At 44.1% G+C, this 27,586-nt stretch overlaps 1 protein-coding gene across 1 annotated transcript; it reads right to left on the reverse strand.

Annotated features, from left to right (window-relative positions):
- Nucleotides 1-25,006, reverse strand: ankhd1 (ankyrin repeat and KH domain containing 1). Its single transcript, XM_034232549.1, is given in 40 exon segments — nucleotides 1-635; nucleotides 781-948; nucleotides 1,038-1,222; nucleotides 1,828-2,079; nucleotides 2,349-2,474; nucleotides 2,607-2,790; nucleotides 3,019-4,633; nucleotides 5,776-5,925; nucleotides 6,101-6,253; nucleotides 6,392-6,684; nucleotides 6,686-6,742; nucleotides 6,856-7,052; nucleotides 7,300-7,468; nucleotides 7,571-7,687; nucleotides 7,795-7,890; nucleotides 7,980-8,142; nucleotides 8,466-8,641; nucleotides 8,767-8,980; nucleotides 10,442-10,584; nucleotides 10,685-10,830; nucleotides 10,929-11,040; nucleotides 11,156-11,295; nucleotides 11,403-11,820; nucleotides 11,925-12,197; nucleotides 12,424-12,686; nucleotides 12,810-12,912; nucleotides 13,039-13,182; nucleotides 13,275-13,402; nucleotides 13,776-13,863; nucleotides 14,331-14,440; nucleotides 14,548-14,739; nucleotides 14,950-15,031; nucleotides 15,625-15,780; nucleotides 16,237-16,331; nucleotides 16,456-16,689; nucleotides 16,782-16,929; nucleotides 17,354-17,501; nucleotides 17,725-17,881; nucleotides 21,798-21,951; nucleotides 24,728-25,006. Coding segments are annotated over 40 exon segments (8,088 nt in total). The 3' UTR covers nucleotides 1-575.
- Nucleotides 25,007-27,586: the final 2,580 nt, after the last annotated feature.

Here is a 27,586-nt window from a genome sequence, read left to right on the forward strand (position 1 = left end):
TACTTTTCAATGTTTTTATTGAATATTAAGGTAAATATTTCACATTAATACAGGCTACATAAAGTAGAGCCACTATACGACATGAAATTTACTCTCATTTTAACCCTTTTTAGTATGTAAACAATTATACATGTATTTACCACTCTAAAAGGTTCTGATTTCTCTTTCTCTTTAGGTAATCATCATCTAGTTCTGGGCCAAGTTTAAATAGCTACTTCATGTTGAGCCCCCTGCAGCCCAAGAACGGTGTATGTGGGTTTAAGTCAAAATCGCTAAACTACGCAGAGAATGGATCCTGTTAAACAGGTGATCGCGCATGTTGTTTGCATCATCAGGACACTGATAACAATTTTCGCCCAATTTCCTCTTTATTTGTTTGAGATAGGAACATTAAAGAATGGTGTCATGAGAACTTCCAATTCTTCAACCTCTGCTCTGCACTCTCAGGTCTCTACTAAAGTTAACATGTACGTTTTTCTTTTTTGTCATCGTCTTATTCGGTCATATTCGTCAGTTGATATTTCAGGTTAGCGCTGTGGGTCATGCTGTGTGCGTTTGATTGCTGTGGACGCTCTCTAGTTGACGTGGTTCAGGTGCACGTTGCCGACATGAGGTGCCCAGGTACCAGGCCACACCTGAGGGGAGAGAGGACCAACACAGGGTATATGTTAGAAAGACTGCATCAAATAATATACTCATGACTGAAAGCAGAAATACAGGATTGAAAGTCTAACTAAGAATATGATTAGTTGGCAGGGGTGTAACAAAAGAGGACTTTACCTGCTGCTGTGGGTCAGAGTTATCCGCATTGTTTGGGACCACTTTGATGATGGGGCTCCATGCGGGATCACCAGCGTGCAAACCATTGTACATCGGCCCCCCTGGCCCCTCTGCCATGGGAGGATGAGGGGGCAGCATGGTTCCTCCATACATCGACATAGGCATCCCCTGAACAGACAACAATATGTCATTGGCTATCATTAGTACATAGGAGGGACAGGGGTTAAATCGTCTACAGAGCTATTGATAAATCCTACCTTAGGAAAGTCCATGTAGCTGTTGGGCAGATGCTGAGCCTGGTGGTAGTTATTCGCAGGGTTTGCAATGCCGGTGTCGTCCTGCTCCATGGGCTGGTGCTGAGAGAAGGCGGACTGCTCCTGCTGCAACTGAGGGTGCATCATGTGGCTGCTCATCAGGGGCTGGGACCAACCAGACATGGCCTCTGTAAGACACACAGGGTTGACATTATTACTGATTATAAGTTACTATTGCACCGTAACTGAGAAGCAAGTGGTTGGAAAGTTTACACCAGAATCAAAAAAGCATAAAAGATAAACTGGTTTTAATCTAGATTGTTTTGGTGCGAGTTGCAGTGTTGTTGATATCAGCCATACAGATGGCTGCTTTCTCCTGACATATGTATCTCAATGGCACTATGGTAGTGGTCATCAAAGCAGAAACAAATGAAAACTTAACATCGATATCGCTTTCCAGAACTCATGACCCTCAAAATAATCCACAGACCTTGTTGTGAGCAGTTTCATGTGCTAACTACTTTCTTTCTACTACACGACACATACCAAACGTGTCACTGCGCAGAAGGATGTGTGCATCTACTCATGGATGTTGTGCATATTTCATTGGCTGCCGGCCCTTAAACAATGTAGTTTGATGGATAGCACTACAGATAAGTATTGTATTTTAGATTTTGGGGTGAACTTTCCCTTTATGTCACACTTCTGACATTATTTTCCTACCCCATAGTCCTTATTATAACAAACAAAAATGTAAACAAACTAACAGAACAACATTTGCATTTGTTTTTACCCGAAGCACTGCCGACCCCGAATGACCAGATGCCTCCCTGTCCAACGGATGCCGTGTAGCTGGTGGTCAGCAGGGGGGGGTTAACAGAACCCGTCTGCCTGATCCTGGCCAGCCGCTCCGTGCCGATGGGAGGGGGAACTTTCCGGTCCTGCTGGGAGGAGTTGCCTGGCTTAGGCTGGGGGGGAGGGGGCACAGCTGAGGTTGAGAGGGTAGATGACGACACCGTAGATGGAGGCGGCACAGGAGATTCACCTTGGGGGGGGGGGGGGGGGGGGGGAGGGGAAGACAATTCAAGGAGAAATAGTTAGGAGCAGTTCAGATATGCACATTGGAAAGCACTTCTTAAAAGAAAAAGAAAACAAGCCTGTAAAATTGCCATTCATGGGTTTAAAAAAGGTTACAAAAGAAACAAGCCAATATAAGAAAACATTTTAAAAGTCTAAATAATTGTGGATAAGTGAAGGCTGAATAGCCTGAGTTATAGAGACACAACAAAAACAAGAAGCATTGGAGCCTAGTACCTGATGTGGATGCACTCCATGGGTGGGGGGAAAAGTGCTGTCTGCTGAATGAGGGTGCGCCCACTCCTGTATGACCGTGCAGATACACAGGGCTACCAGAGATATTGGTGGTATAGCTGGTCAACGCTGTGGGGGCACACATCAAAGACACAGCTCATTATTAGGCAGTGTTTTTTCTATCCCAAAGAGATATAAACATTGCATTTAACCAAGTTAAATAAAAATCACCCGGATGATCAATTAGAAAAATAATCATACCGATGGGGCTGTTGACCATCCTCTGTGAGGCAGAGCGGTAGCCAGGGGCTTTAGAGCTGTCTGGAGGAGGCGGGGGCATCATATTCTCCATCTGGCTCATGTAGGCCTGTGGGGCCGAGTACGACTGCTCTGGAGGTGATCGAGTCGGCAGGTGGCACGCACCCCACACCTGATTGTTTGAAACCTGCATGGCGAGCACAATTTATAACAAGGCGACTGAGAAGTTGCTTTTGTTGTTATCGATCTTACAGAAGCACTACAGCAAGAATCGGATCAAAACATTTGTAGTGTCTGTGTAGTTTGTTCAGGTATTTAAACGTTATCCGTGTAATATAAAGACTCAATAAGAGCAGCTATAATTAAAACAATTTGTCAATCAAATATTTATACTATAAATGTTACTTTATCTCACCTGGTTATCAAAGATGCTGCTGAAGTTGAAGAGACCTGCATGACCGAAGTTGGGGGGTAACTGCTGAGGCTTGCCTGCATTGCCCACATGCTGCATCTGGGAACCGTTCATCATGCCCATGTTAGCAGAGACCTGAAGGGAGCCTTGAGACTGGGCTTGAGCCTGGTTTTGCGCTTGTGGAGGCAAATTGGTCTGCTGGGACGTCTGATTTTGGGTCTGTTTTGGGGGTTCTTGCTGAGCATTGAAGGGCACGAACACAGATTGCTGTTGTTGTTGCTGCTGCTGCTGCTGCTGTTGTTGTTGCGTCTGCTGCTGCTGTTGTTGTTGTTGATGTTGTTGTTGTTGTTGTTGATGTTGCTGCTGCTGCTCATTAAGGGAGTAGTAAGGCCCTGGTGGCTGCATACGATGGGAGACTCTGGGCGCAGGGGCTGAGAAGTGGGGTACAGTGTTGTTGGGGTGTGCAACATTGTGTGAGAGGACAGTAGGCTGTGCTGAGGCGTGTTGGGAGCCGGGCTGCGGGTTGAGGAGCGGTGGTGGGGCCTCTGATGATGGTGCAGAGGAGGGGGGAGGAGGTAACTGCTGTCGAAGCTCTGGCTTGGAAGGTAAAGCCATGCTGGGGGCAGAGAAACCCATAGAGTTGAGGCTCTCGCTGACATTAACAGCCAGGTTCTCTGCAGAGAGAGAGGGCTTGTCTTTTCCAGGGGCAACGGCACTGGGTTCTGATTTATTTGAATGGATTGGGGGCTGGGACATCGGTCCGACTGGATGCTGAGGGGCGTTCGCGTGAGGGGTAGTGGAACTGTGATGTGCGGGAGAACCTGTGCCTCGTACTGCATTGCTGCCACTAGTAGAAGAGGCAGAAACTGACACAGGGGGGGCACCGGAGGGCTTGGGGTCAAGGGCGAAGAGCTTTTTTCTGACGGAGGAAGGAGTGGGGACGCTCGGCTGGGGATTGTAAGGAGTAGGATTTGGGGTATGAGGCGAGGTTGCTGCTGCGTTGGGAGCACTGTTGGTCGAGGTGTTGGTGGGCGCAACTGACACCATTGAGCTGGCTGCGTGCTCACTGTGGGTCAAGTTGGCTCGGGCGTGGCCTCCAGTGCTGTTGGTTCCTCCATTGTGCTTGGGGGAGCTGTTAGCACTGCCGGGGCTCACGGGACGCACAGGGAAGGGTCCCCAGGTGCTGGCAGCGGGAGAGAAGGTGCCACCAAACTGAGCCATGGGTAGACGAGGGTGTCTGATCTGGTGCATGGTCTGCGCAGCCAGGAGAGCCAGCTGAGGGTGAGCGTATGCCAAGGGCAGAGACACAGGGAAGGGCTGTCTGACATTTGATGACAGCCCCTTCCCAATCTTTCCCCCAGCCTGAGAGGAGGGTGAAGATGAGGATGAAGAGGGCTGGAACGAGACGCCTGGAGAGGTGACCAACGAGCTCAGGGCCTTGGGCCCAGCGCTGGAGCCGCTGACGGCCCCTGTTGTACTGGGGAAGGAAGCCGAGGTTGTTTTGGAGCCTGGGGCTCGGATGTGATTCCGGGGGATCAGATCCTCAAGCTCTTTAGCTGGATCCTGGATTAGAGCATTTATCAGCTGGACTGCATACCTTGTAGACTCAGTCCCTCCTCTGAAAAACCAAAACCCTAATATTACAAAGTGTAACAGAACAAAAGTGATGACATAATTCAGTCTGATAAAGTTTTGTGACAGACCAGAGCACGGCCAAGAAGGCATTGAAGTATGAAGTATACCTAAGTATAGTAGGTAGGTTTGCAGTTTATTGTATTGGACTAATGAACAAAAACATTTATCCAAAGCAGTATAAGTCACTGCTGGTGTGAAAAGTCGAAATAGAAGCTTTCACACCGGAGTACGTTTCCCCGTACTTTTCCCCTTTAGTTCCTGGGATTTTGCGTTCACACCAAAAAGAGAACTTAGTTCATGAGAACTTTTCCCCCATTTTCAGTCTTCCCAGGTACTTCCCTGGGGAGAAAAAGGTTCCAATTTCTGATTGGCTGGGCGGATTGCAAACCACGGCCCGTATAACTCTGAAAAGTTTTGTGATGCCGCCATTGTATTTGCTGGCATTAGCATTAGCCCAGCGCAGAAACGCAGAGAGACTAATTTATGGCAACACAAAATAAAACATGGGAGCGGTGGAGATGAGGAGGTGTCGGCGTTCTGGCGATTTACTCGGAAGGCTTCAGTAGAAGCTGCTGGGACTCCCAGCAGCTTCTACTGAAGCCAGTCCCCAACTCCGGGGACTTCCGGCCGGGGACTCCGGGTGGCAGTATACGCCGTGAAGTGGTTTGCGGCCTGCCAGTAAACCCAAAGCAGAAGAAGAAGAAGTGATGTCAGCGGCTTCATTTGCGTAATCTTCCCTCAGGGACTTATTCCGGTGTGAACACGATCTGCTCTTAGTTCCATGGGGGTACTAAGTGCTGGGAACTAAGTACAGCAAAGTACTTGGTGTGAAAGCCTTCTTATCTTGAAACTAGTTTCTCAGTGCATGGGAATTTTCTTGAGCCGTGTACTAGCAATAGCAGATGTGCAGGTTTACTGTTTTCACCATAACAATGGTGGACCAAGGTGCAGGCACCACATCTACCAAGGACTACCTGTGTGAAACATTGATGCAAAAAAAGAGTAAGGACTTAAGGACCTGCCCAGTTTGAATAAATAACATCATCCAGAAGGGGCTAAGATTATGAAACTGTTATACTTCAGCTGCAGTGCTGCTCAGGGTCCACCAGAGGGCCACATCTTTACCTTATGGTGATCATCCTCTCCCCGTTCTTGTCCTTCTGTTTGTCTACGTCAATGTGAGCTCCTGTCACGTCCTGGATAGCTGTGATGTTGCAGCCGCCTCGACCCATGATCCGAGACACAACAGAGGCTGGCACAGACAGCTTCTTTGATCTGTAAAATAAGCAGGGAAATTGTATTTCTTGTGAGTCTATACAGGCAGACACTAATGATAGTCATCTCAATGCTGAATTTTAAGAAGCATTGTTCTCTAAAAAAAGGAATCATGTCGATAAAAAGCCTGTAAAAAGTTGCAAAGCGAAATGATGAAATGATGCTAACAACTGACCTTCGGACCACTTCCTTCCAACCTTCTTCTCTCTTCTGGCCTCTTTTGGGGCTTGTGAGACTGAGCTTACTGATGGGTGAGGTGACGGGTAGAGCCATGGTCTTGAATGGAGAGGGTAAGGAGTGTGAGGTGGAGTCGCTCGTGTCCAGAGCTCTGTGACAACACGGGCAATAAGAAAAACAATGATTCATGTTGGTTGACTGTTGAAAATGTTTTGAAATCAGATAAAGGTTGTATTCAGAATATTTGTAATTTAGATGATATATACGCTCGGCTTCGTTAGGGACTCACTTTTGCGTTGGTTTTGAGATAGAGACTGTGACCTTGTTTTCCACCTTGGCGTCAGTCTGCGGCTGAGGACAGTGTCTCTTCTCCAGGCCGCGCAGGAGGCTCTGGGCTGCTCCTGAGGAGGGGACTGATGAGGAGGATGAGGAGGAGGAGGAAGAGGAGGAGGCGGAGGAGGTGAGATCAGGGAGGTAGTTGAGCTCCTGACTTTTGCCCCCACTGCTGCTGCTCTCACTAGCACAGTCGGTGCTATCCAATGGGTCCGAATCGCTGTTGCCGCCCGTCACTCCGCCCCCCCCCACCCCGGTGCTCGCCGTGGATCTTGTTCTTGTCCGCCTTGTGCTGTGCTAGTGCAACCTAGAGGGAGAAAACAAACAAGAGACCTCATCAAATAGTGTTTCTTCGTAGATAAAAGCAACAATGTGCACATTAAGCACATTACAAATCAACAAAGACATGATGGTGCTCACCTGTGGATCCTGTAATATGATTGGTTCATTGGGCGAGTCCTTGGTCTTGTTCTTTTTGTTCTTGCGATTGGTGCTCGGGGTGGTGGCCACACTTGCTCGCTTCTTACCAAAAGCTGTAGTGAAAGTGGTGGAGGTGGCGGATATTCCAATGGTGGTGGTGGTGGTTGCACTCGGGGGCTCAATAGGAACATCTTCTTCTGCGGGGGATAAAAGCAAACAGGCACATTAACAAAAAATAATTATAATACAATATTAGAAAACTGAAAAGGCAAGTCTGGAGGATTATAAATACCTAAAGGTTAATGCAAGTCAGTTTAACATTGTTTCAAAATACAATTTTCATTTTTAATACACTGACATGTATAAATCACCTGGCACCCGTTTTCGCCATGCCATAAATAACATAAATAATAACCCTGTTTCAGCAAAGTCATAAAAAGTTACCATCAGCTGAATCTTCCTTTAGCTCCAGCATCTCAGAGAAGTCTTCCTTAGTTTTCTGCCCCTCCTCTTCCTCCATCTTCCTCTTCTGCTCCTCCTTCTTCTTCTTGCGTTTCTCCTTACGCTTCTCACGTTTAGCAGCCAGAGCTTGCTTCTTGCTCTCCTCTCGGGACTGTCGAAGTTTTATAAACGTTATTTTTATGCTCATTTACTCTGTGCTGCCGATTCAGAATGCTTTAACCACTAGAAAACCAGCCATGAGGTCTGATATTACCTTCTCCAAGTCTAGCTCCTTGAGGAGGATGCTGGCGTTCTTGTTGGCCTCGGCTGCCTGCTGGTCTTTGGCTTTAACGATGGTCTCCATGCACTGGTGGCATTTCTTCAACAGCTCCTACAACAACAGGAAACCAACGCTGGAGTTAAAGCTCTGCTAACATCTTCGTCTGATCTGTGAATTATATAGAGGAGACCAATGACTTAAAAATAAAATCAACCTACCTTGTCAGCGATGGTAGCGATGTATCTCATGCACTCGATATCTGATGGGAATTGATTGACTTCCTTTACAAGATACTGCACCACCTTCACGTGACCCTGAAATGATAGGTAAAATGATTAGTAACCAAAGCTTGCCGAAGTGTATAATGACACACTAACAATCAGGGTTTGGGTTCAATCTGCACCTTGCGAAAAGCCGCCATGAGTGGAGTAATCTTGCGGTTGTCGGCCGCATCCACATCAGCACTGGCATGCACCAAGAGCTGAACCACATCAAAATGACCACCATTTGCCGCCAGCCACAGGGGGGTGTTCCCTTTCTTGTTTCGTACATCGATATGGGCTCCCCTACAAATACAGGAAGAGACGTTGGCCTCACATGAAAGGGATAGCAGCTTAAAGGTAAGAAAAGGCAGGTGGCAACATGTTGATAATTCTTGAGGTGAAGCCTGTTAAATCCTCAAAGTAAGTTAGCCTTTATCTCATCAACATGATGTGACAAAAGGACCATCTGTAGTTCAATAAAGACCAGCCAATAACCTGCACTGTGTTAACTCACAATAGGAAAATGATAGCCCATTTCCCAGCTTTTCCATCTAACAGATCAAAAGAGACTGGCGATAATATTGTTAAAAGAAGATGATAAAGTGGTCCTGTAACGAAGCACTCACCTGTTGATAAGCAGCTCACAAAACTTGTAGTGGCCCTTGTCAGCAGCAATAGTGAGGGCAGTGTCTCGGGATGAGGGGACAGGGGGAGCGTTGACGTCGGCGCCTTTGTCCAGAAGCACTCGACCCACTTCTGCATAACCTCCTGAGGCCGCCTCCATCAAAGGAGTAAGACCGGTCTGCATGGGAAGGGAAATGTTACTAAGCAAGATGGCAACCTGAATCGTGTGTTCAGCCAGTGTAGGATGATTACATACGCAATAGTCAGGTCTGGAACTTGGTTGATGTGATCCGGACCCCTTACCTTAGCGCGATGCTCCACATTGGCTTTGCGATCGAGCAGCAGACTGACGACCTCAGCCCGCCCCTGGAAGCAGGCGAGGGTCAGAGCCGTGTTTCTGTTGGTTTCGATCTGGGCATTGATGTCCGAGCCCATATCTAGCAACAGCTTCACCGCTGGTACATGACCGTTCATGGCCGCCAGCATCAGAGGAGAGATTCCCAACTTACTGCCAGTCCTGGGGAGAAAGTGAATAAACAAATAATTAAGAGACCAAGTACCAACAAAACTTTGTAATGTGCCAAAAGCAGACATTTCTTTCTATTCTTGGGTCTAAGTTTCAGTATATATTAATGTTTTACTGTAGTTTAGCAACTGGACTTTTTACAGATCGGCATTTTATCAAAGTAGCAGATGCTAGAAAGCCTTGGTTTGTAAGTTAGTTTCTTTCCACACTCCTGATTTATAACTTGGTTAATCACTATGGTTTTACTTCTAGGTGTGGCTGAAACCCAAAGGAACATTTTACAGAGCTGGGGAAAGTGCTTCGCGTTCACTTCCAGGAACATATCATTTGTTCACATTTAGATTACATTTTAAGTAATGATGTCAAAATTATCGCGTTAACGGCGGTAATTAATTTTTTGAATTAATTGCATTAAAATATTTAACCCATTTAACGCATGCAGAATGGCCCGCCCCATACGTGCCACCAGTGGCAGCGCCAGGGTATGGCTGGGGTAGGCTACACCCATACCAAGAAATGGCTTAGCCCCACCATGAAAAATGATGTTAAAGTAAGAAAAATGATGTTAAAGTAAGCAAAATAAAGTCTGCCAACTCGCGACGAGTAAATTGCACAGACAGCAGTTAGTAAGATTGATTTCAGTAGCCACTTGTCTGGAAATACCGAAGACCAGAAACGGTTTTGAAAACTTTTGTCACGTAGTGATCGTCTTCTCAATAGAACATCTTTGATAACGGCGTGGTGTTGTTGCAGGAAGTCCCGACGGAGAATACTTTTGCTGTAGTACAGGGGTGCACATAACTGGTACGCAGGTTATGTGCGTAATCTGAAATGCGTACCGTCACTTGTGTCACAAAGCGCATTTGCGTACCGACGTACTTGTGAAGCTTTTCCAGAAGGCGGTTAGATCACCGGACGACAGAGTCGGTCTCCGTGTGCACAGACAGGGCTGCTGTTAACGTCGGTCTGTACAACGGGATTGTGCCAAAACTACGCTAACCTGCGGAGGGAGACTCCCCCCCTTCACTGGAGAACTGCGCTAAAACAGCTGATCACAACGTTCACGCTCTGTGGTCACGAAGTACTCCACTAGCCGCCCCCCCCCGTCGACTTTCCTGAAGTACTCCCCCGTTGATAGAAATCAACACGTAATGAATTAAGACCCCACGGTTTGATGATTGATGGGTGCTCTCTTTCATTTTGACACACAGAAAAATGTTACAATAAACATGTTAAATGGATATATCCGCCTTCTTTCATTTATCTTTCCATTCCCACAACAATATACATAAAGAAATTACATATTTTGGACATAGTTCGAATGGTGATTAATCATGATTAATTAATTTTTAAGCTGTGATTAATCTGATTAAAAATGTTAATCGTTTGACAGCCCTAATTTTAAGAGTTTATACTGATAACAAATCTAATGCCATGGTTCCTGTCGCTCACCTGGAGTTTATCTCAGCTCCAGCATTGAGGAGTATCTTGATGATGTTGACGTAACCCCCAGAGGCTGCCAGGCTAAGAGGCGTGTAGTCGGAAACATTGCGGTGTTCCTTATTGGCTCCCCGCAGCAGCAGCAACTCCACCACCTGACCAACACCAATGACAGTTTTATAGTTAGAGCCAGGGGAAAAAGATGAACAGGAAACGTCACTATTGTAAAGGTTTACTGAAAGACAAAGGGTTTACCTCCTGGCGTCCCCCAGAGCAGGCGAGGGAGAGGGGCGTGTCTTTGGTTCTCTCTGACTGAGCCTCAATGTCACCCCCTTTATCCAGAAGCACCTCCACTACTCCTACGTGTCCAGCAGTGGCAGCCAGGATCAGAGGAGTAAAACCTGTCGAGAACAAACAATATGAGAAATTGTCGATTTCTTAATGCATGAATTTAATTCCTACTCATACCCCTGTAATTTTTATTATGAGGCTTTCATACCTTTTTTGTCCCGGTGCTCAATGTTGGCTCCCCGTGCAATGAGGACAGATACGAGTTCCTCGTGTCCTCCTGCACACGCCAGCGTCAGCGCTGTGTCATGGTTGCTCTCCGTCTGCGGGGAAAGTAAAAACTCTTAACTGGGCTAGAGGACTGTTTGTACATACATGTTCTCACTGCAATGTCAACATCAAGAGCTTTGTCGAGTCAAATTTGGCATCGTGTCTTACATGTGCATCGATGTCGACAGAGGGGTAGAGGGGCAGGACTGACGGGGGCGAGGAGATGTTTGAGGGCATCTGTGTGGGTGGCTGGGACAGGGGGGTGGGCGAGGTTGTAGTGTTCAGCATGGGCACACGACTGCTCACAGCTGCAACAAAAAACAAAAAGGTAAAAGTTATAGTGACATACAGATGAGGGATTTGGAAGACACTTCGAGAGTCAACTCATGTCACCTGTTAACAGGAATGCACTTACCCGCCATGATGTCGTCCAGCGTGTCTGTGAGCGTCTGTGCAGGTGTGGCTACCATGAGCCCATCCGGGGCCTGCTGAGGGATCATCCCTGGGCCTAGCCCTCCCAACTGTTGACCCTGTTGCTGCTGGCCCAGCATCTGCTGCCCCACCAGTACCCTCTGCAGCTCTGGGCTGGTGCTTCCCGGGTAGTCCGCAGGGTTGTAGTCCGGTAGCGGCTGGATGGGGACGAAGGCGGTCTGCAGAGGCAGAGGGGGGGGCTGGGGCTGGGCCTGCGGCGAGGGGGGCAGAGGAGGCTGCTGTGGTGGCTGAGGCCCATCCCTGTAGAGGATTGTGCCCACCTGTGGAAGCTTGGGGTAATCGTCTTCTTCTCCGTCCGCTTCGTCCTCTGAGCCCTCGTCTTCGTCGTCTTCGTCCTCTTCCTAAAACAGTATAGGAGTCTCTCGTGTAAATAAACTGCTTTGGGAGTCAGAATTAGCATCATAATGATTAACAAACCAACAAACAAAATGACTGAAGGTTTCACCTCTTCCCCTTCCTCTCCTGGCTGCTCGTCTTGCTCCCCATCTCTGTTAGCCTCTTCATCCGTGTCAGAGCTGGTGTGAACTTGTGCCCCTGCGCAGGGAAGGGGCCCGGCCGGAGACGATCCGGGGCCCGGGCCCTGACTCTGTCCGGCCTCCTGCTCCTCCTTTAAACCCTTCGCCTCCATGTACTCTTTGGTGAACTGTTGCTGTGTTTTCAGCTGCAGCTGTCGCTCCACCTTCTGCAGCTCCTTCAGGATTTTCTTCTTCTTCTGCACCTAAGTGGGGAACAGCCACATCCGTGGTTGACTAACTTCTGATATGGTGCTATGCATTTAAGTCTTAACTTGCTTGTAAAAAGTTAACATCTATCTTACTTAAGCTTTTCATGTAAATAACATTTAAATGTGAACTTGATTGTTAAAGGTAACATTCATCTTACTTAAAGAACGAGAAAACAATATTCAAATTGGGATACGATCTTAAACCGATGATGGATTATACCTGCTCCTCTCTGCTCTTCTTCAGCTCCTCAATCTTGTCTTTGGTGAGCGGCTCCCCCTGAATGAGCTCTAGCGACTGCAGCTGGGCCTTCTCGATGGCGCTGATTCTCTGGCCCAGCTCGTTCAGCTTTCCCTCCGTCTCCTCCACAATGCACTCTAGAGGCTGGCATAGGTGGAAGGGCGGCAGAGGCTCAGCTTCAGGCCCCCGGCCGCCTGAGCTGGGGACGCCTGGCTGAAGGGCCGCTTGTCTCTGTTTGGACCCGCCTGGATTCGAACAATAGAGAACAATAAGTCGAATATTTGGATTGCTAAGCGGCTAAATTAAGTCTGTAACTCCATTTTGTGAGTACACTCACTGGGAGACAGGACTTTGACAATAATAATGACCTTTGCTGGAGACGGGTGAGGGTGTGGCGATGTTTGATGGGGCTCGGTCTGGCTCCTGAGGGGGCACTACCATGGCGAGAGATTGGAATGGGACACGAGGAACCTGTGACAAAAGTGGACATGTTAGTTTGAAACAATCAAAAACAACTATAAGAATTGCCTTTAACTAAAAACAGATATATTCCTCATAAGAACATTGACAGAAATTGTGATTTACTCCTCTATTTACCTGAGAGGCATCTTGCGAGGGGGGAGTGAGTTGGGAGAGGTCGGGGGCTGGGACAGACAGGATGTTGTTGGGGTAGTCCAACAGGTAGGACACCACATTCGTGTGGCCTCCCTTAGCAGCTTCTATCAACATGGTTGAACCATCCTACCAAAGACAAAAATATACAAGTTTCTATATTGTGCATAAATATTGCAAAATCAAACTGGTCTAATCTATATCCAGAGTGTGTGCATTACTTTGAGTCTGTGTGTAGGATCGGCCCCATGTGCCAGCAGCAGCTCCACCACAGCAAGGTGTCCTCCAGCGCAGGCCAGCGACACCACTGTGTGGTCATTGTTGGCTGTAGCTCTGTTCACGTTAGCACCTGTAAGAGAAGAGGCAAGATCTCAGTAACTCATTGTGGACGACATACAAGTCTTATTGTTACATGCACAAAAGCAAACTCATTAGCAAATGAAGAAGGGCTCAGGTATTTGTGTAAAATGTTTAGTTTGAAAATACACCAATAAAAGTACTGTAAATAAAAAGCAACAAATCCATTACATGTATCTCATCTCTTACAAAAGGTCAAGTGCATAATCTAAACAAATTAAAGCCTTTCCAGAATTAAACATATTCCATATATTGTTTTACAAATATTAAATCCGTAGTTTAAAATACATATTTCAAGCTTTTGATCTCATGTAATTATATTGGAAAAGGAAAAGTCTTGAGCATATTTAAATTCAGAAACACACCTTTGCTGATAAGGAACTGCACTGTACACAGATGTCCTGCCCTCGCTGCCTTCATTAAGGGCGTCCGCCCCCCTTCAGACTCGTGTTCCTGGAAGAGAGAGGTGAGGATGTGTTTGTTAGAGTTAGGTTTAGTCCAGTTAAACAAAACATGTGCTACTTCAAAAATGCAGGGGATACAAAAAAAAAAAAATGGAGGTGCTCTTTGGATCAGATCCACATATCGTGACACCAAAACAAGAGATGTTAGACTTGTACTTAGCTTTGTGATCAATAATTCATAACCAAAAAAAAAATACTGATTTGCAACAATTGAAAGCCTTGAAGCATTTTGGTTCAGTCTTCTTCAGGGCATACAGGAAATGTTCTGATCATGCCTTGGAGAAGACAAGTACAAGTGTAACCTTTTATGGTGTCATGTTATACAAATGTGACTCAGCAGAAAAACACTGCAGTAACACTAAAAGCTTCAGATAATAGATGTGCTCACTAAACACATTACACATCTGTTGAGATACTGTTTTTACATTACAAAGAGGGTTTAGGAGGATGGCGTACCAAGTTGGCTCCAGCCTGCAGCAGCACATCCGCCACGTCAGTGTGTCCGTTCTCACACGCATACGTCAAAGCTGTGTCACCCGTTGCTGTTGTGGCATGAACGTTCGCCCCTAAATGACAAAACCAAGAGATTAGCATTTCAAGCACAGCGGTGTAACTCACACATTTTGAAGGCTTTGTTCTCCTAGGTCCGCTGCTATCATGTCCTCTAGCTCACCTGCAGCCAGTAGGTATTTCACCAACTCCAGATGGCCCTCCTGTGCAGCCTCCATTAGAGGTGTGGAACAACCCAACTCGATGTCTGCGCCCGCCTTGATCAGGAAGTCGGCTACTTCCAAGAAACCTCCGCAGCATGCTAGAGTCAAAGCCGTCTCCTGCGTCTCCTCCGTCTGGGCATTGATGTTAGCGCCTGAACGACAGATAAAGAACAGTTTAGTGATTAACAACTTATTTGTTTTCATGAAGTGTTAACGCGCATGTTTTCTTAAAAAAGACTAAAGAAATGTGAATTAACTTTCAGAGATGACATTCTCAATGATCTTATTTCTGATAAAAACCACAAAATAAAAAGAGACTGGAGTGTACCATTCACTGAAATGAAGAAGCGACCCTTGCTTACCTTGAGCCAGCAGCAGTGCTACCATCTCTTCATGGCCTTCTCTAGCCGCCTCCATCAGAGGTGTGTAGCCTTCATCATTTACCTGGACACAAACAGAAGCATCCGCAAATAAGACAAATAGAGACCAGTATGACTCACTGCAAGGTTACTCTGTGCTGCAGCTCGTCTTCTGTGTATCCTCGGTGAGAAGAAAGCTGGTCAAGTATTCGGTACAATGTCTTGCCCACACTCAAATCTCCATGGCTACATCATTTATATTTATCGATCCTACTCTATAAAGACAATAGAACCCACTCCTGTTTTTTAACCCCTAAATTGTGTTGCTCAGGGTTCTCACACCTTCTTTCAAATCAATTATAAACACTTTAAGGACTTTCCAGACCCAGTTCCCCTCAAATTCAAGGACCCAACCCGGCGTTGTTTGAGACACAGAACAAGGATAATTTCTGTTACAACACTGGGAATTATTATAATGAGACTAGCAAGCTTTACAGAAACTCACAGGCAGCAATTTAAAAGAGAGAGGATACAATCAGTCACAAAATATAAATGCAAGCATTATTGCACTATTTCTAAATGCTTCCGAGGACTTGATTTGTTTTTCTCAAATTCACAAAGTCTCCATGAGCCGTGGGAACCATGGCTGGTGTTTAGGTGCCCCGCCTCTTTACACACCTCCTCCAAGTTGGCTCCCCTCTCTATGAGCAGTGCTGCCAGCTCCACATGTCCTCCACAGGCTGCGAGGGTGAGGGGCGACTCAAAGGAATCTGCTGGCATGTTGACCTGCGCACCGCTGTCCAACAGCAGCCGTGCCACCTCCACATGGCCGTCCTGGGACAGCGAGACACACAGAGAATGTAGAGATAAGCACCTGAATGAATATATGGGACCACTTTATATTAAGCCAATATAAAGTCGCGCTTAACGAGTCCCAGAACCTCGAGATTCTTCACAAGCCACTTACTTACAAGGTGTGTATTTAGAAGAATATTAGAAAATCTTCTTTCCCCACAGCATTTGTTCCATGTATTTATTTAGAAGAGGGCATATCCCTTCGCCAATTATTTTAAAGGACTAGCCTACAATAAAACATTAAATAATGCTAAAGCCTGTGCTTTACATATTTATGTTGGCGTTTCCCCTACATTACATTTGGTATCATTGTAACAAAAACAATTGTATTTCTAAAAATAACAAACAAAAAACAAGCAAATATAAAACAAATGGTAGCGTGGCCTGACCCTGAGGGAGAAAATATTTAGTTAAGGGTTTGGGTCAGATGCTCACCATGCACGCCTCCATTAGTGCCGTGTGCATCTCATCTGTTTTATGTTCCTGATCTGCTCCGGCCTCCAACAGAAAACGCACCATATCCAAGTGACCTGCAGAGGACAAACATCATTCATTGAATTAACAGTTTTACCGCAAAGTATTAGTCCCGAGCATGTAAATGGTACGAAACCAAAATAAGATAATCACCAGGACAGACTATATTTGAGTTCTGACCTTTGTAGCAGGCGAGTGTGAGAGCGCTCTCCTTGAACTCATTGGAGTGTGTGTTGATGCCGGCGCCATACTCCAAGAGTACCCTGGCCACCTCTACATGGCCGGCACTGGCTGCCTCCATTAGAGGTGTGTGTCCGTTCTCGTTGTGGTCCTCAATGTTAGCACCCTCTTTGAGTAGCACCTTCACCACATCCACGAAGCCACCAGCACATGCGTACGTCAAAGCTGTGTTGCCTGGAAAACAGCAGAGAGTTTAATGAGCACATAGGATGGAGATCTAAAAGGAAAACATACATAAATGAAGAGAAATGAAGAGGGGGTTTTACCTGTGGAGGACTGTGCGTTTACATCTGCTCCGTGGACCAGAAGTAGTTTGACGATGTCCACATAACCTCCACTGGCGGCAGCCATTAGTGGCGTTACGTCTCCCTTGATGCCCCGATCCTCCACATTGGCATGCATGGCCAACAAAACCTAAGGAAGAAAGATGAAACGATGATATTAGTTAAAAAGTAGGAAAGATTCACCACAACATTCAACTAATTATCATTTTCTTTGAAGGATGTTTACTTTGGTGTTATCAAATGTATAAATGTTTAGATACACATCTTTATTTGAAGATTGTAGTTTGTTTTTGGGTTAGCCATTTGGAATGTGTTACCAACCTCAGAGGCTTTTGATTGTTTGTATAATTAGACAAGTGTAATGTATTGTTTAATGTTTTTTTGCTATTCAAAAGTCTAAGTTATATCCTTATAAAGTATATATTTTATCAAATTGAATGCCCTCATTGTTAAAAGAATGGTATTGAATATCACTACAGTGTGCAGGCACATCAGAAAAATGTAAATGACTATTATGCTAAATCATTTCCCAGTCTACCCTTTGTTTCACATACCTGTGCAAGTTCATAGTAGCCAGCCGAGCAGGCGAGGCACAGCAGGCTCTCCCCTTCTTCTGTGTGTTCGTTGACGCTCCGTCCCTCATCGAGCAATTTACGCACCGCATTGACATCCCCATCTGAGCACGCCTCTGCTAAACTACGGCTGAAAATAACCAGACTGCTACAATTACTGCCACTGTGACAGGTGAAGACACATACGCCTCACATTTACACACGCACAAACACACATTTACATACTGTATGGGCAACTCAAAATAGAACAAAAAAAATGTGTATTGTACAAGGATGTATTAATGCATGACAATTTGATTATGTGTGCAAGAAAAACTGACGTGTGCCAGTGTCAGTAAGGGCGAGATACATACTTGTCGGCTTGGCCGGCGTTGAGTGTGTTTTCGGCCCTCATGCGCGTCAGGGCGGCTGCAGCTTCGTCCAGGGCACAGCTCACAGATGACGTCAGTCTCCGAAGCACTTCGGGGTCTGCAAAAGCTTTACCATCGGCAGTGGACAGTTTACCGATGCCTGCCGAACACCAAAAGGGCAGAGGTGCATAGGGCAAGGCAAACCACAGGGGAGCACAACCACACCGGACCAGATGAAGAAGCAAGTCCAGTCCAGCCAATCCAATCCAGGGTTAGTAGCAGCATACACAAAGAGGAAAAAGAAAGAAAGAAAAAAAAAAAAAAAATCACACACAGAAAACACACACAAGCATTTGTGTTAATATGGCTTAAAATATTTGTTCCACTACTTAAGATACACCATCTATGATTCATGACTCTTCGAATGGGTGGGTCAAATGATACAGGACAAAATCTGCTGGAATATTACGGGAATGTCCAGGTATAATCAAATCTGTGACCAGAATGAACAAGTGAGGGAGGTCATGCTAGTAGACATAGGATGTACATGGTTGAAGAGAAAAAAGTCTCCTTCTGTGTGAATTATAGATGGGTAAGAGGCAGTGAGTGTGAGAGAAACAGAAACTGGAGACAGTGGTCAAGAGAGAAAAACACAGCTGGTGGAAAAACAAAATGCCATATGAGAGAAAAATGTGTTTGTTTATGAGCGTGTCATGAAAAAGAAGAAAAGCCAAAGAGGAGAACGAAGGGGAAGAGCAAGCAGGAGGAACACTAAAATTGCTTTTGCCCTACACTGAAAGATCTCTTTCAGAAGACATAACAAAGACTAGTACCAACTAATGAAACCATTAGAGTGTTTATGTTGTAAAGCAGCCTGTTTTAAAGTCTCGTGTTAAAAAAGAAGGAAAAAAGACGAGAAGAAAGAAAAAGTGTCGGCTTTGAACTTTTCAGCCTCAGCGAGCTCTAGTCCTTATGGTCCGTGTTTTCAACACTAACCCTGCAACTGGAGCTAAACTTAGCACGGATGTCAGACTAGGATTTCGCAATAGTCTCGAAGGCGAGGGAAGTAAGAGGTCAAGGAAGTTGATCATGAATGTTTCATGTTTATCTCAGTGCAAGTAGTTCCCTGAACCAAAACAAGCAAAGCTTACAACGCAGTTTGACAAATTGTAAATACCTTGGATGAAACCAAAGAAACCAATTGAGGAGAGTCATTATTCTAACCTTTTCCTGACTATTTGTACATTTCTGTAACCACTGTTTCTATATCGAAGAATCATAAAAATAACTTTACCAATATAGGTTGAATTCCTTCTTGCTTGAGCCAAGAAAACTGGACATTGAGCTGTGAGTGAGATCAAGACTGAAACAAGTTACTGTATAGACATACTGTCGAGCTGCCTACACCGTTATACCACCAACACTATGCAATCTAAAAGAAACATTTCTATCCAAGTGGCTAGTTAGAAGTTTAGCCAATGTTTGTTTGAGAATGGCATACGCAAATATTCCGGTATAACAATTGTGTCACACTAGAAAGGAATTAAAGATGACATGCCAGTTCAAATAAAAAAGATAGCATAGTCTGCTAAATAGATTTTTGTTTGTGGGGTTTTTCCGTACTTATTTGCGTCTGTGCAGTTCATTTAGGTTGTTGGCCTTTTTAAACAACGTATGCATGGTTGTGTGTAGATGTATAGTTGTATTTGTAAATGTGTAAGAATAAAGTGAAATTCGTTTTTTATGATTTACCACCACGTATATATATATATATATATATATATATATATATATACACACATATTTACGATTATTTTAAATTCTGCTCCTATTCAGTTTCTCTCTGTGAGCATTAATGCTAATTCACTTTGAACATTTTCTAGCACAGGGTTGTGATGCTAGCTCCAGAGTAATGGCCACAAAAAGCATCTGTGTGAGAGCGACCTTTGCCTATAAGAGCAGGGCACAGAGGTGTCTGTATCCATGGAATCAAGTCCAAATCCAGGATGAAAGGGCTGCACAGTGTTTACCCATAACCGCTTGCTCCTGTGCTGCTACTCCCCCTAAAACTCTGACAACATCATCTTCTATCTAGTTATGAGAGGTGTGAGAGATGTGTATAGCAAATGTTTTTGTTCAGATCATACAAATGTTATAATGTCTTTGAATAAAGGGAATATATAGCTTTTAGCTTTCTGATGATAAAATTGTATTTCCAAGCTAATCCCTATACAAATGTACAAGGATGTTACCATTTAATCTGTCAGCACTATAACTACGACATTTTAATGCACACTGCAGCGCAATTAATGTGATAACTTGATTAAGACAGTAGTTTTCTTCAAAAGGGTGAGATGACTTCTGATAAAAGAATGTTTGATATTCAGGTGGATATCCACAACACTTAGGTCAATCTTTAGGTACATTTGTTGCCATTTTCTTCTATAGCAGCCAGCAGTCGTTTCTATATAGAAGCATCACTTCGCATCCAGTTCACTTTATGACTCTACAGTTCAACTACAGTTAAGAGACATAGATGTTAAAAACGCCAGTTGTATACCACGCACATTTATCAGATTGACAACTCCCATTACCTGTCTGAAGTTGATTTACTATTTTCACCAAGCGACTTTTACTTCATTGATTTGTTTTGGGGCGGTTAAACCGTTGTAATAACAAAGTCTTCCTTATGGAAAACATTCAACTTGTTTAGTTACATTGAAGTTAAATAGCAGACATCAATCTTATTCGTATGTGTATAACTTGTTTAATTTGATTATATTTCAGTTTGGATTTTCTTTTTCCTTAAAGAGTGGTTCTAAATGCTGCTCATTTGTATCCAACCAATCATCACAGTACTAAGTAACACCAAGTCATTGTTTTAAATCATTGTTTTTGGTTTGTACAAAAACCCTGCCTGCATTTCTTTTAAAAGCTAAGAAAACTGGAGTTAGTATGTCATAGTTTGCCTGCTGAGATTTAACAAAATATATGAAATATATTGAATTGATATCAGGACATGTAATATACACACTCATAGAAGCATGCCTGCATGATATCATTCACCAATATGGAACAACAAGGGATCCCCAAACAGAAAATGTAAGGGCTTTAGCTCCCGCTGTATTATATTTACAGTAAACAGTTTTTGTTTATATTCAATGTTATTTTGAAAGATGTTCATGAGGATGTCATCTATTCTATTTTTAATCCTATTTCCCAACTATGCACACCCGACTAGATACGTGAACTCAGCATTGTCCCAAGAATCTATTGGAATTAAAGATATTTAATGTATATTTTCCTACACCTTCATACAATATAAAGCTGCTTGGTGAACCGCTGATTGTCTCGACAGGCTTGGTATTTGGATACTTTGTTCACAGGGAATGAAGAGCGGCAGTCCAGTTCTTCCTGCCACCTCCGTTAAACAAAGACACTCTTTCCTTGCTAATACTATACAGAAACACTATAAAGAGAGCTCACAAATCACCTAGAAAATATCATTTTATTATAATTATTATTATGCCAGCTGTGACAGATCTTAAGCAGACAGATAGCACAAGTTGCTAACTCTTCTGTTCCCTCTGGCCGGGGAGAAAGGGCAATAGAATGAGATTAGCCATTAGCCGTTCAACACAGGCTCTCTGCATGCTGTGCAGGCTCAAGCGCGTTGCAGCGTTAATCTGCCCGGTAATGTTCATAAGCCCAAACGAGGGCAGGACACCCAGCTAACAGATTAATCTACACAGACCTTCTTACACCTGGGTTACAAGTTCTAATCAAACTAATTTACCAAAATCACTTTCCAACTAGGTTCTGATATGACCCCAGCAGAACAGGCAGGTTCCTTGTATGCCGTTTCGGCTGGAGGCCTTATACAAACGAAGACCTCAACCATTGTTGGGAATTGAAAGGGATGGGGGGGGGCGACTGAGGCACAAAAGGCGTGGTTTTACTTAAACACAAATTACAAATGGTTGGATGAAAATAGGTGTGGCCAATGAGGTACTGCTCAACTACAAATGAACAAGTGTCAAGTTAAGCTGAATGAAGTTGAGCCGAAGCATTCATACCTGCAGCTTCCAGTAGAGCTTCAAGTCGAGCCTGTGTCTCTGGATCTACCGTCCTCAAATCTACTCCGTCTGTGGCGCTGGATAAAAGCAACTCTGAAGCCGTCTTCATGATGGGGTTATCAAGGTCCTCCTGGTCCAAAATGAATGACTCCACCTGCAAGAAGTACAGAGAGGAGGGTCAAATAAAAAGCATTAGCCGCTTGACAGCTGTTTAGTTTCTAACCCGTCTAAATCTTGACCAGTATCTGAGAAGGAGAATTACTTATGGGAAAGTGTTAAACCATTTGTACGTGGATCATGTTGCATTCCTTATTGTTTCCATTCTTTTTAAAAGAAGTGGTACCACACTCCCTATAAAAAGGGCAGAAAGGCCAGGAATTCAAAAGCCTGCACACATGGAGAGATTCAGCTGCCCAACTCCAGAACAGCAGTATCATACCTGAGCTTCGACCCTGTCAGCTATCATGTACTAAAATCATTTTATTCTTCAAAATAAAGCAAGCGAGTCAACAAAATGTTTCATTATTCAATTCCCAATTCTTATTTTGTTACCGTATAAATAACAGCTATACTCCCATATGTCACTGTAGAGTAAAATGTACAGATAAAACAATAACAACATGTTTTCCATCTGACAATAAATAACACTATCACAATTAAAACGTGTGCTAAACATTACAGAATTAAAGAGTGATAGGACTTCGCCAAGTTCTTAGATGCGCCGCAGGTAGTTCAGGAAATTACTCGCGACACATTTTGATTATGTATCCATAACAACCAATAAGGATCTGCCTTAAAATTAAACTTTGTTGGGAAAAAGGGTTTGTAGATTTTAATCTAGATGGGCATCCTCTTGGTACCTAAGTATATTAACTTCTATTTACAACAATACATGACATTCACCGTTAGATTCATACCGACTAACAAACACTGTATTATCTTGGATAAATATTTGAATCACTCATTTATCCTGTTAGGTAAACCAGGTATACTGAGCATGACAAATACCAGACATTAGAACTAACTCAGCCTTGCACCAACGTAACCTTTTAAAACATTAACAACAAGATTTGGACTGCATTACAGACATTCACATCATTCAACAATTTGCAAAACAAATTGAAACCGTAATAGCACATGTCTATGACTAGCTGCAGCAGGCTTTTAGGGCCAGGCCCATAGAGCAAATGTTGGGGAAAAGTCAGAATTCAGCAATGTGGAGGTATTCAGCTATACTATAGGCAGGCAGAGCCACACAAACCATGGGGGATGTAGTTCTACGAAGGCCTTTATAATCAACAATGGACATCAGTCTCCACTATTAATGAACTACAGTTCCCAGAGTGTTTGTATCCACAGAGCTGGAAAGGCCTAGAATGGCATCTGCTTAATCCTGGGGCTCAGATTTTAGCTGCTGCCCAGAGCAGTGAGTTCTCCACTGGAGTAAAACACCACAACAAATGCCCCCTTTCAGACTTCAAAGGTAGGCTGTGTGAGCTAAGAAACAGGACAGAGAGGACACATCTTTGCCATTTGATTCAATTAAGCAGCCCAAGATGCAATTGTCTCAACTTGACATCTCATTGTACACAGCTGATGCTAAGACAGACATGACCAGGCTATGTTGACATTGGTATAAGCTGACATGTTTACGGTCATGGCTGTAGTGCGTTTCAGATACCTCCGGTAATATATTAATATAATATGCATTGCACAGCAGTGCCCATTTTTTCCTCAAACAAAAATGCAGTAGTGACTGTCAGAAACATCATCAAGGAGTCCCTTGATGATGTTTCTGACAGTCACTACTGCATTGTCGTTTAGATGACAAGGAATATTAAGTTACCATTACAATGAAATTAAACTGAGACCTTTGATACATTAGTGCAAATCAGATTTGTATCGAGCAGTCGTTCCTGAGTTCCATTCCTGAGTCTGCTGCAGTCTTATGATGTGGTAAATAAGATTACCTGACAATAGCATGATTGAGAAATCAAAACATCTTCAACATGTCAGCTCACATTAGACAAGAAATGTAAAAGATATGTTTCTTGATTATGTTTTGTCCCATTTTCACAATAACGTGACATGACAAATGTGTCATTTAGCGACAAGTGTTCTCTATCAAATATGTATACATCTGAGTAAATGTATTACATGTTTACGTGAGTAGCTGAGGAGGAGATGCCATCACACCTGTCCCCGTGTGTGACTGCCAGCACATGGAAAGTTGGACACCTCTCAACATAAACTCTAGCTGCTCTCAAATGTGACAACGCAAATCAAGTTGACAGTGGTGGCAACTATTCGACCAAAAGAGGCGAAGGATGAAAATACCTGCCTGGTTTATTTGTCAAGACCTCCTGTCAGAATGTCAACGAGTTTCGAGAGGAACGGGCTTAATCTATACGTATCAAAAAGTTAGCTGACGGACGATCGGAGTTAATTTACATGATTTGGAAAAGTGACGTAATTGCACCACAACTACGAAATGGCAGATAGTTAGCTGGTCGTTTAGGTCCCCGGGTTAACGTGCATCTTCCATTTTCTGTGTCTGGAAAGCTGCTGGTAGAGCTGCAAACTTGTGATGGGTGTTACGAGACGACAGCACCGAACGAGGCCGCCGTCGCTTCCACCCGAACTAGGCCGTGGTCACAGCCTGCGCTGCATAAATAAAACATTTCAGACGCTCAGCGTGAACAGCTGCTTGTGCTTCACCAAACATTATCGACATTAAACACTCCATAAGCATCTGAACTGACAGGAGGTGTTGTTTGGTTAAAGTGCTGGCTTATTTTACGTAATTTCAGCGGCCTGGGAGGGGGTGGTTGCCAACTGCGAGCTAACTCGCTAGCTAGCCGCGCTAGGAGAGGAATGTTGCCTAGCTCTCTGGTTAGGCTTAGCTAACTAGCTTAGCTTAGCGTAGCTACCTCTGAAACCTCGTCTTCGTCGCTGCCGGATCCTGGACCCGAGGAGAGGACGGCCGCGGCCGCCAGTTTGAAATCCAGTCTTTCTGCTGCAGGCCCACCTGGTTCGCCGTATAAACGTACTTTCTTTCCGCCTACACCAATCCCAATGCCCCCTAGTCCGACTCCTCCTGGTGTCGCTCCTACCCCCATCCCTGCCACTGGGGAGCGAGGAGTCACCGAGTCAATCTCGTCCTCGAAGCCGTCCGTCAGCATTGCCGTCCCGGCTACTGCATCCTGCATACTTCTGTTCACAATACGTGTGTTCACGAGCTAGTTGTTGACGTAAACGTCCGTCCAGGCTCTTTCTTCTTGGATATTTGCGTGATTTTACTTCAGGGAATCCAGAAACTCTCCCGAAGCGAGGGTTGAGGAGGATCTCTTTCCCCCAGCCATTAACTTTCTAACAACCTAACCCGATACGCACTGTTTCTCAGAACGACCGCCTCTGTTGGAAATCCTGAGAATCCTATTGGTTGAGCAGGAATAAACTCAGTTTTCAATTGGTCGAAGTATATGCTTGTCAAACATTAGACCGCAACGTCATGTTAGGTTTACCAATATCACGAGGCTGTAGAACGAACGTCAAGACATGACATGGTATGGTAGGCCAACTTAACTGGTAGCTAGCTTTATAGTTCATGTAAACTCTTATTGGGGAAGCACGTTTATAGAAGGACTACTCTGACAGTGAATTGGAACATGTTATACATTTAAATGTCTAATTGTATGTGATCTTTATTAATAATAAATATCAGTGTATGACACTATCTCACACATTCCATATGCTCTATCTAATTTACAGCGTGAATGTGACAGTGACAAATATAATATATACTTTACAAGAATAAAAAGAGGATAGTTTAAGGGAGCATGATACTAAAGAAACATACACCAACTCACGTAAAAACAAGAAAAAAACAATGATTACCTCGGATCATGATCACACTTCTTAATAAACATCTTAATTGGTGCATATTTAATGTGTTGCAGAAAATCATCAAACCGCAATACCACCATGGTATCCTTTGTCCTTTTGTTCAATCTGAGGTGATGTGGGTGACAAGAACAGAATTAAATGTACAAACTACTGACACAAAAACACTGGCCCTTTGGTGCAAAAACGTTTATTTTGAATTATTCACAAATGCAAACGTATTTACCTTAACCCTAGTAAATGTTTGGTCTCTAGAAAGCCTTTGCTCTTTATATGTTGTTTTATTATATCATATGTATGTATCAGTTTAGGAGAGGATGGAAGTACTAAAACAGGTGAATTTCACTTTTTTGTTTGAATTATTGTCAAATAATATGAACCAAGCAGTATTGTAATGTTGCAAATGATCCAGGCAGTGGCAATTCCAGCTACTCTAGCTAAGTTTGATATACATTAATGGATCATATTAAAGACTAAATTACGTTTAACAAGGGTCAAATGTGCAACATTTCCCTCTAAATATGTGTTTTAGGAGTAGATATAAAAAGCCGAAAAAACATATTGAATATTTAAGTAAAATACAAGTAATTCAAAAATGATACTTGATTACATTATTTGAGACACATTAGAGTTTAGAGGGGACCGTTTTTATTTTGTCATGCCACTGCCATTTAAAGGGCACTTCTGAAGTTTCGGAAGGAACTGAAACATATTTTGCATCAATCCAACAAGGGAAATCTCTGTTTGACCTATTGGTACTGTGTTGGTGTGATGGCAGCCCAAAACTAACAGCTTGGAGAAGCTTGTTGTTTACATTGTGAGTGCTGCTTGTTCACTTTTCTTGTCCAAATGCTCTGGTCCCATTTGTTACCAAAACCAATTGACCAAGGCTGAATAAGGTCATGATAAGCTTATACATTTGCATCATCATCCAAAAAAACCCTTCAAAATCTAGGTTGTCTAGTGGTCTTTTTTAGTGGGTTTAAGTGTTGTTGTTTTTTGTTGAAAAAGCCAAAAGCTATGGGCTCAGAACAGTCTCAAAATACACACATGCACACAGAAGGATTCACACTTGTATTTCATGATCAGCAAAAGGATTCACACTTGTATTTCCGGATCCACACTTGTGTTTTTCATTGCACACACAAATGTGTTCCGTTTCCAAATACAGAAAAAAGTTTTACATATGTATTTTTGATCCTCACATATTTGTTTTCCGTTTAAAACCTCTGCACCTGCAAATACAAACCGCTTTCTGTGCACGGATCGCTGTGCATTCGTGTGTGGGTTTTTTGAGACTCCCCTGACGCTCACCCGATTCGTACTTGTAATTTGTTCTATCTATAGCCAATCAGATGTCTCCTTCATTCTAAGCCAATCACATGAGCGCGCCCCCACGAGGGTATGATTTATTGCGTGCATGACACTTATGGCGCATTTCCACTGCAGCGGGTAGCCCCGTTTAAGCGTCCTTAACCGTCCTCAAGCGGCCAGGCCAGTTTTTGGTGGCCTTTCCATATAGCCTAGTACCGGCTAGCGGGTACTTTTTCCCTCTTTTTCCGGCCCCATAAAATCGTGGTTCTATCAGACCAGGGCCAGGGCTGAACTAGTGACGTCAACACTCTCGACTGCTGATTGGCCAGAGAGAATCGTCACAAGATCGCGCGCGAGTTCATCCCTAGCGTCGCATATATATTTAGAAGCGAGCTTGCAGCATTTTTTAAACAGCATTTTGTAAACGGATGAGCTACAAAAATGGCTACGTCTAATAAGAAAAGCACACCGTGGTCGACCGAGGAGGTGACGACGTTCCTACATCTCATTGGGGATGATCAAATCCAGCGGGAGCTCGACGGAACAACTCGAAATGTGAACAAAAACAAAGC

The sequence above is a fragment of the Gymnodraco acuticeps genome, unplaced genomic scaffold (genome assembly GCF_902827175.1).
Source record: "Gymnodraco acuticeps unplaced genomic scaffold, fGymAcu1.1, whole genome shotgun sequence".
In the NCBI taxonomy this organism is placed as follows: Eukaryota; Metazoa; Chordata; class Actinopteri; order Perciformes; family Bathydraconidae; genus Gymnodraco; species Gymnodraco acuticeps.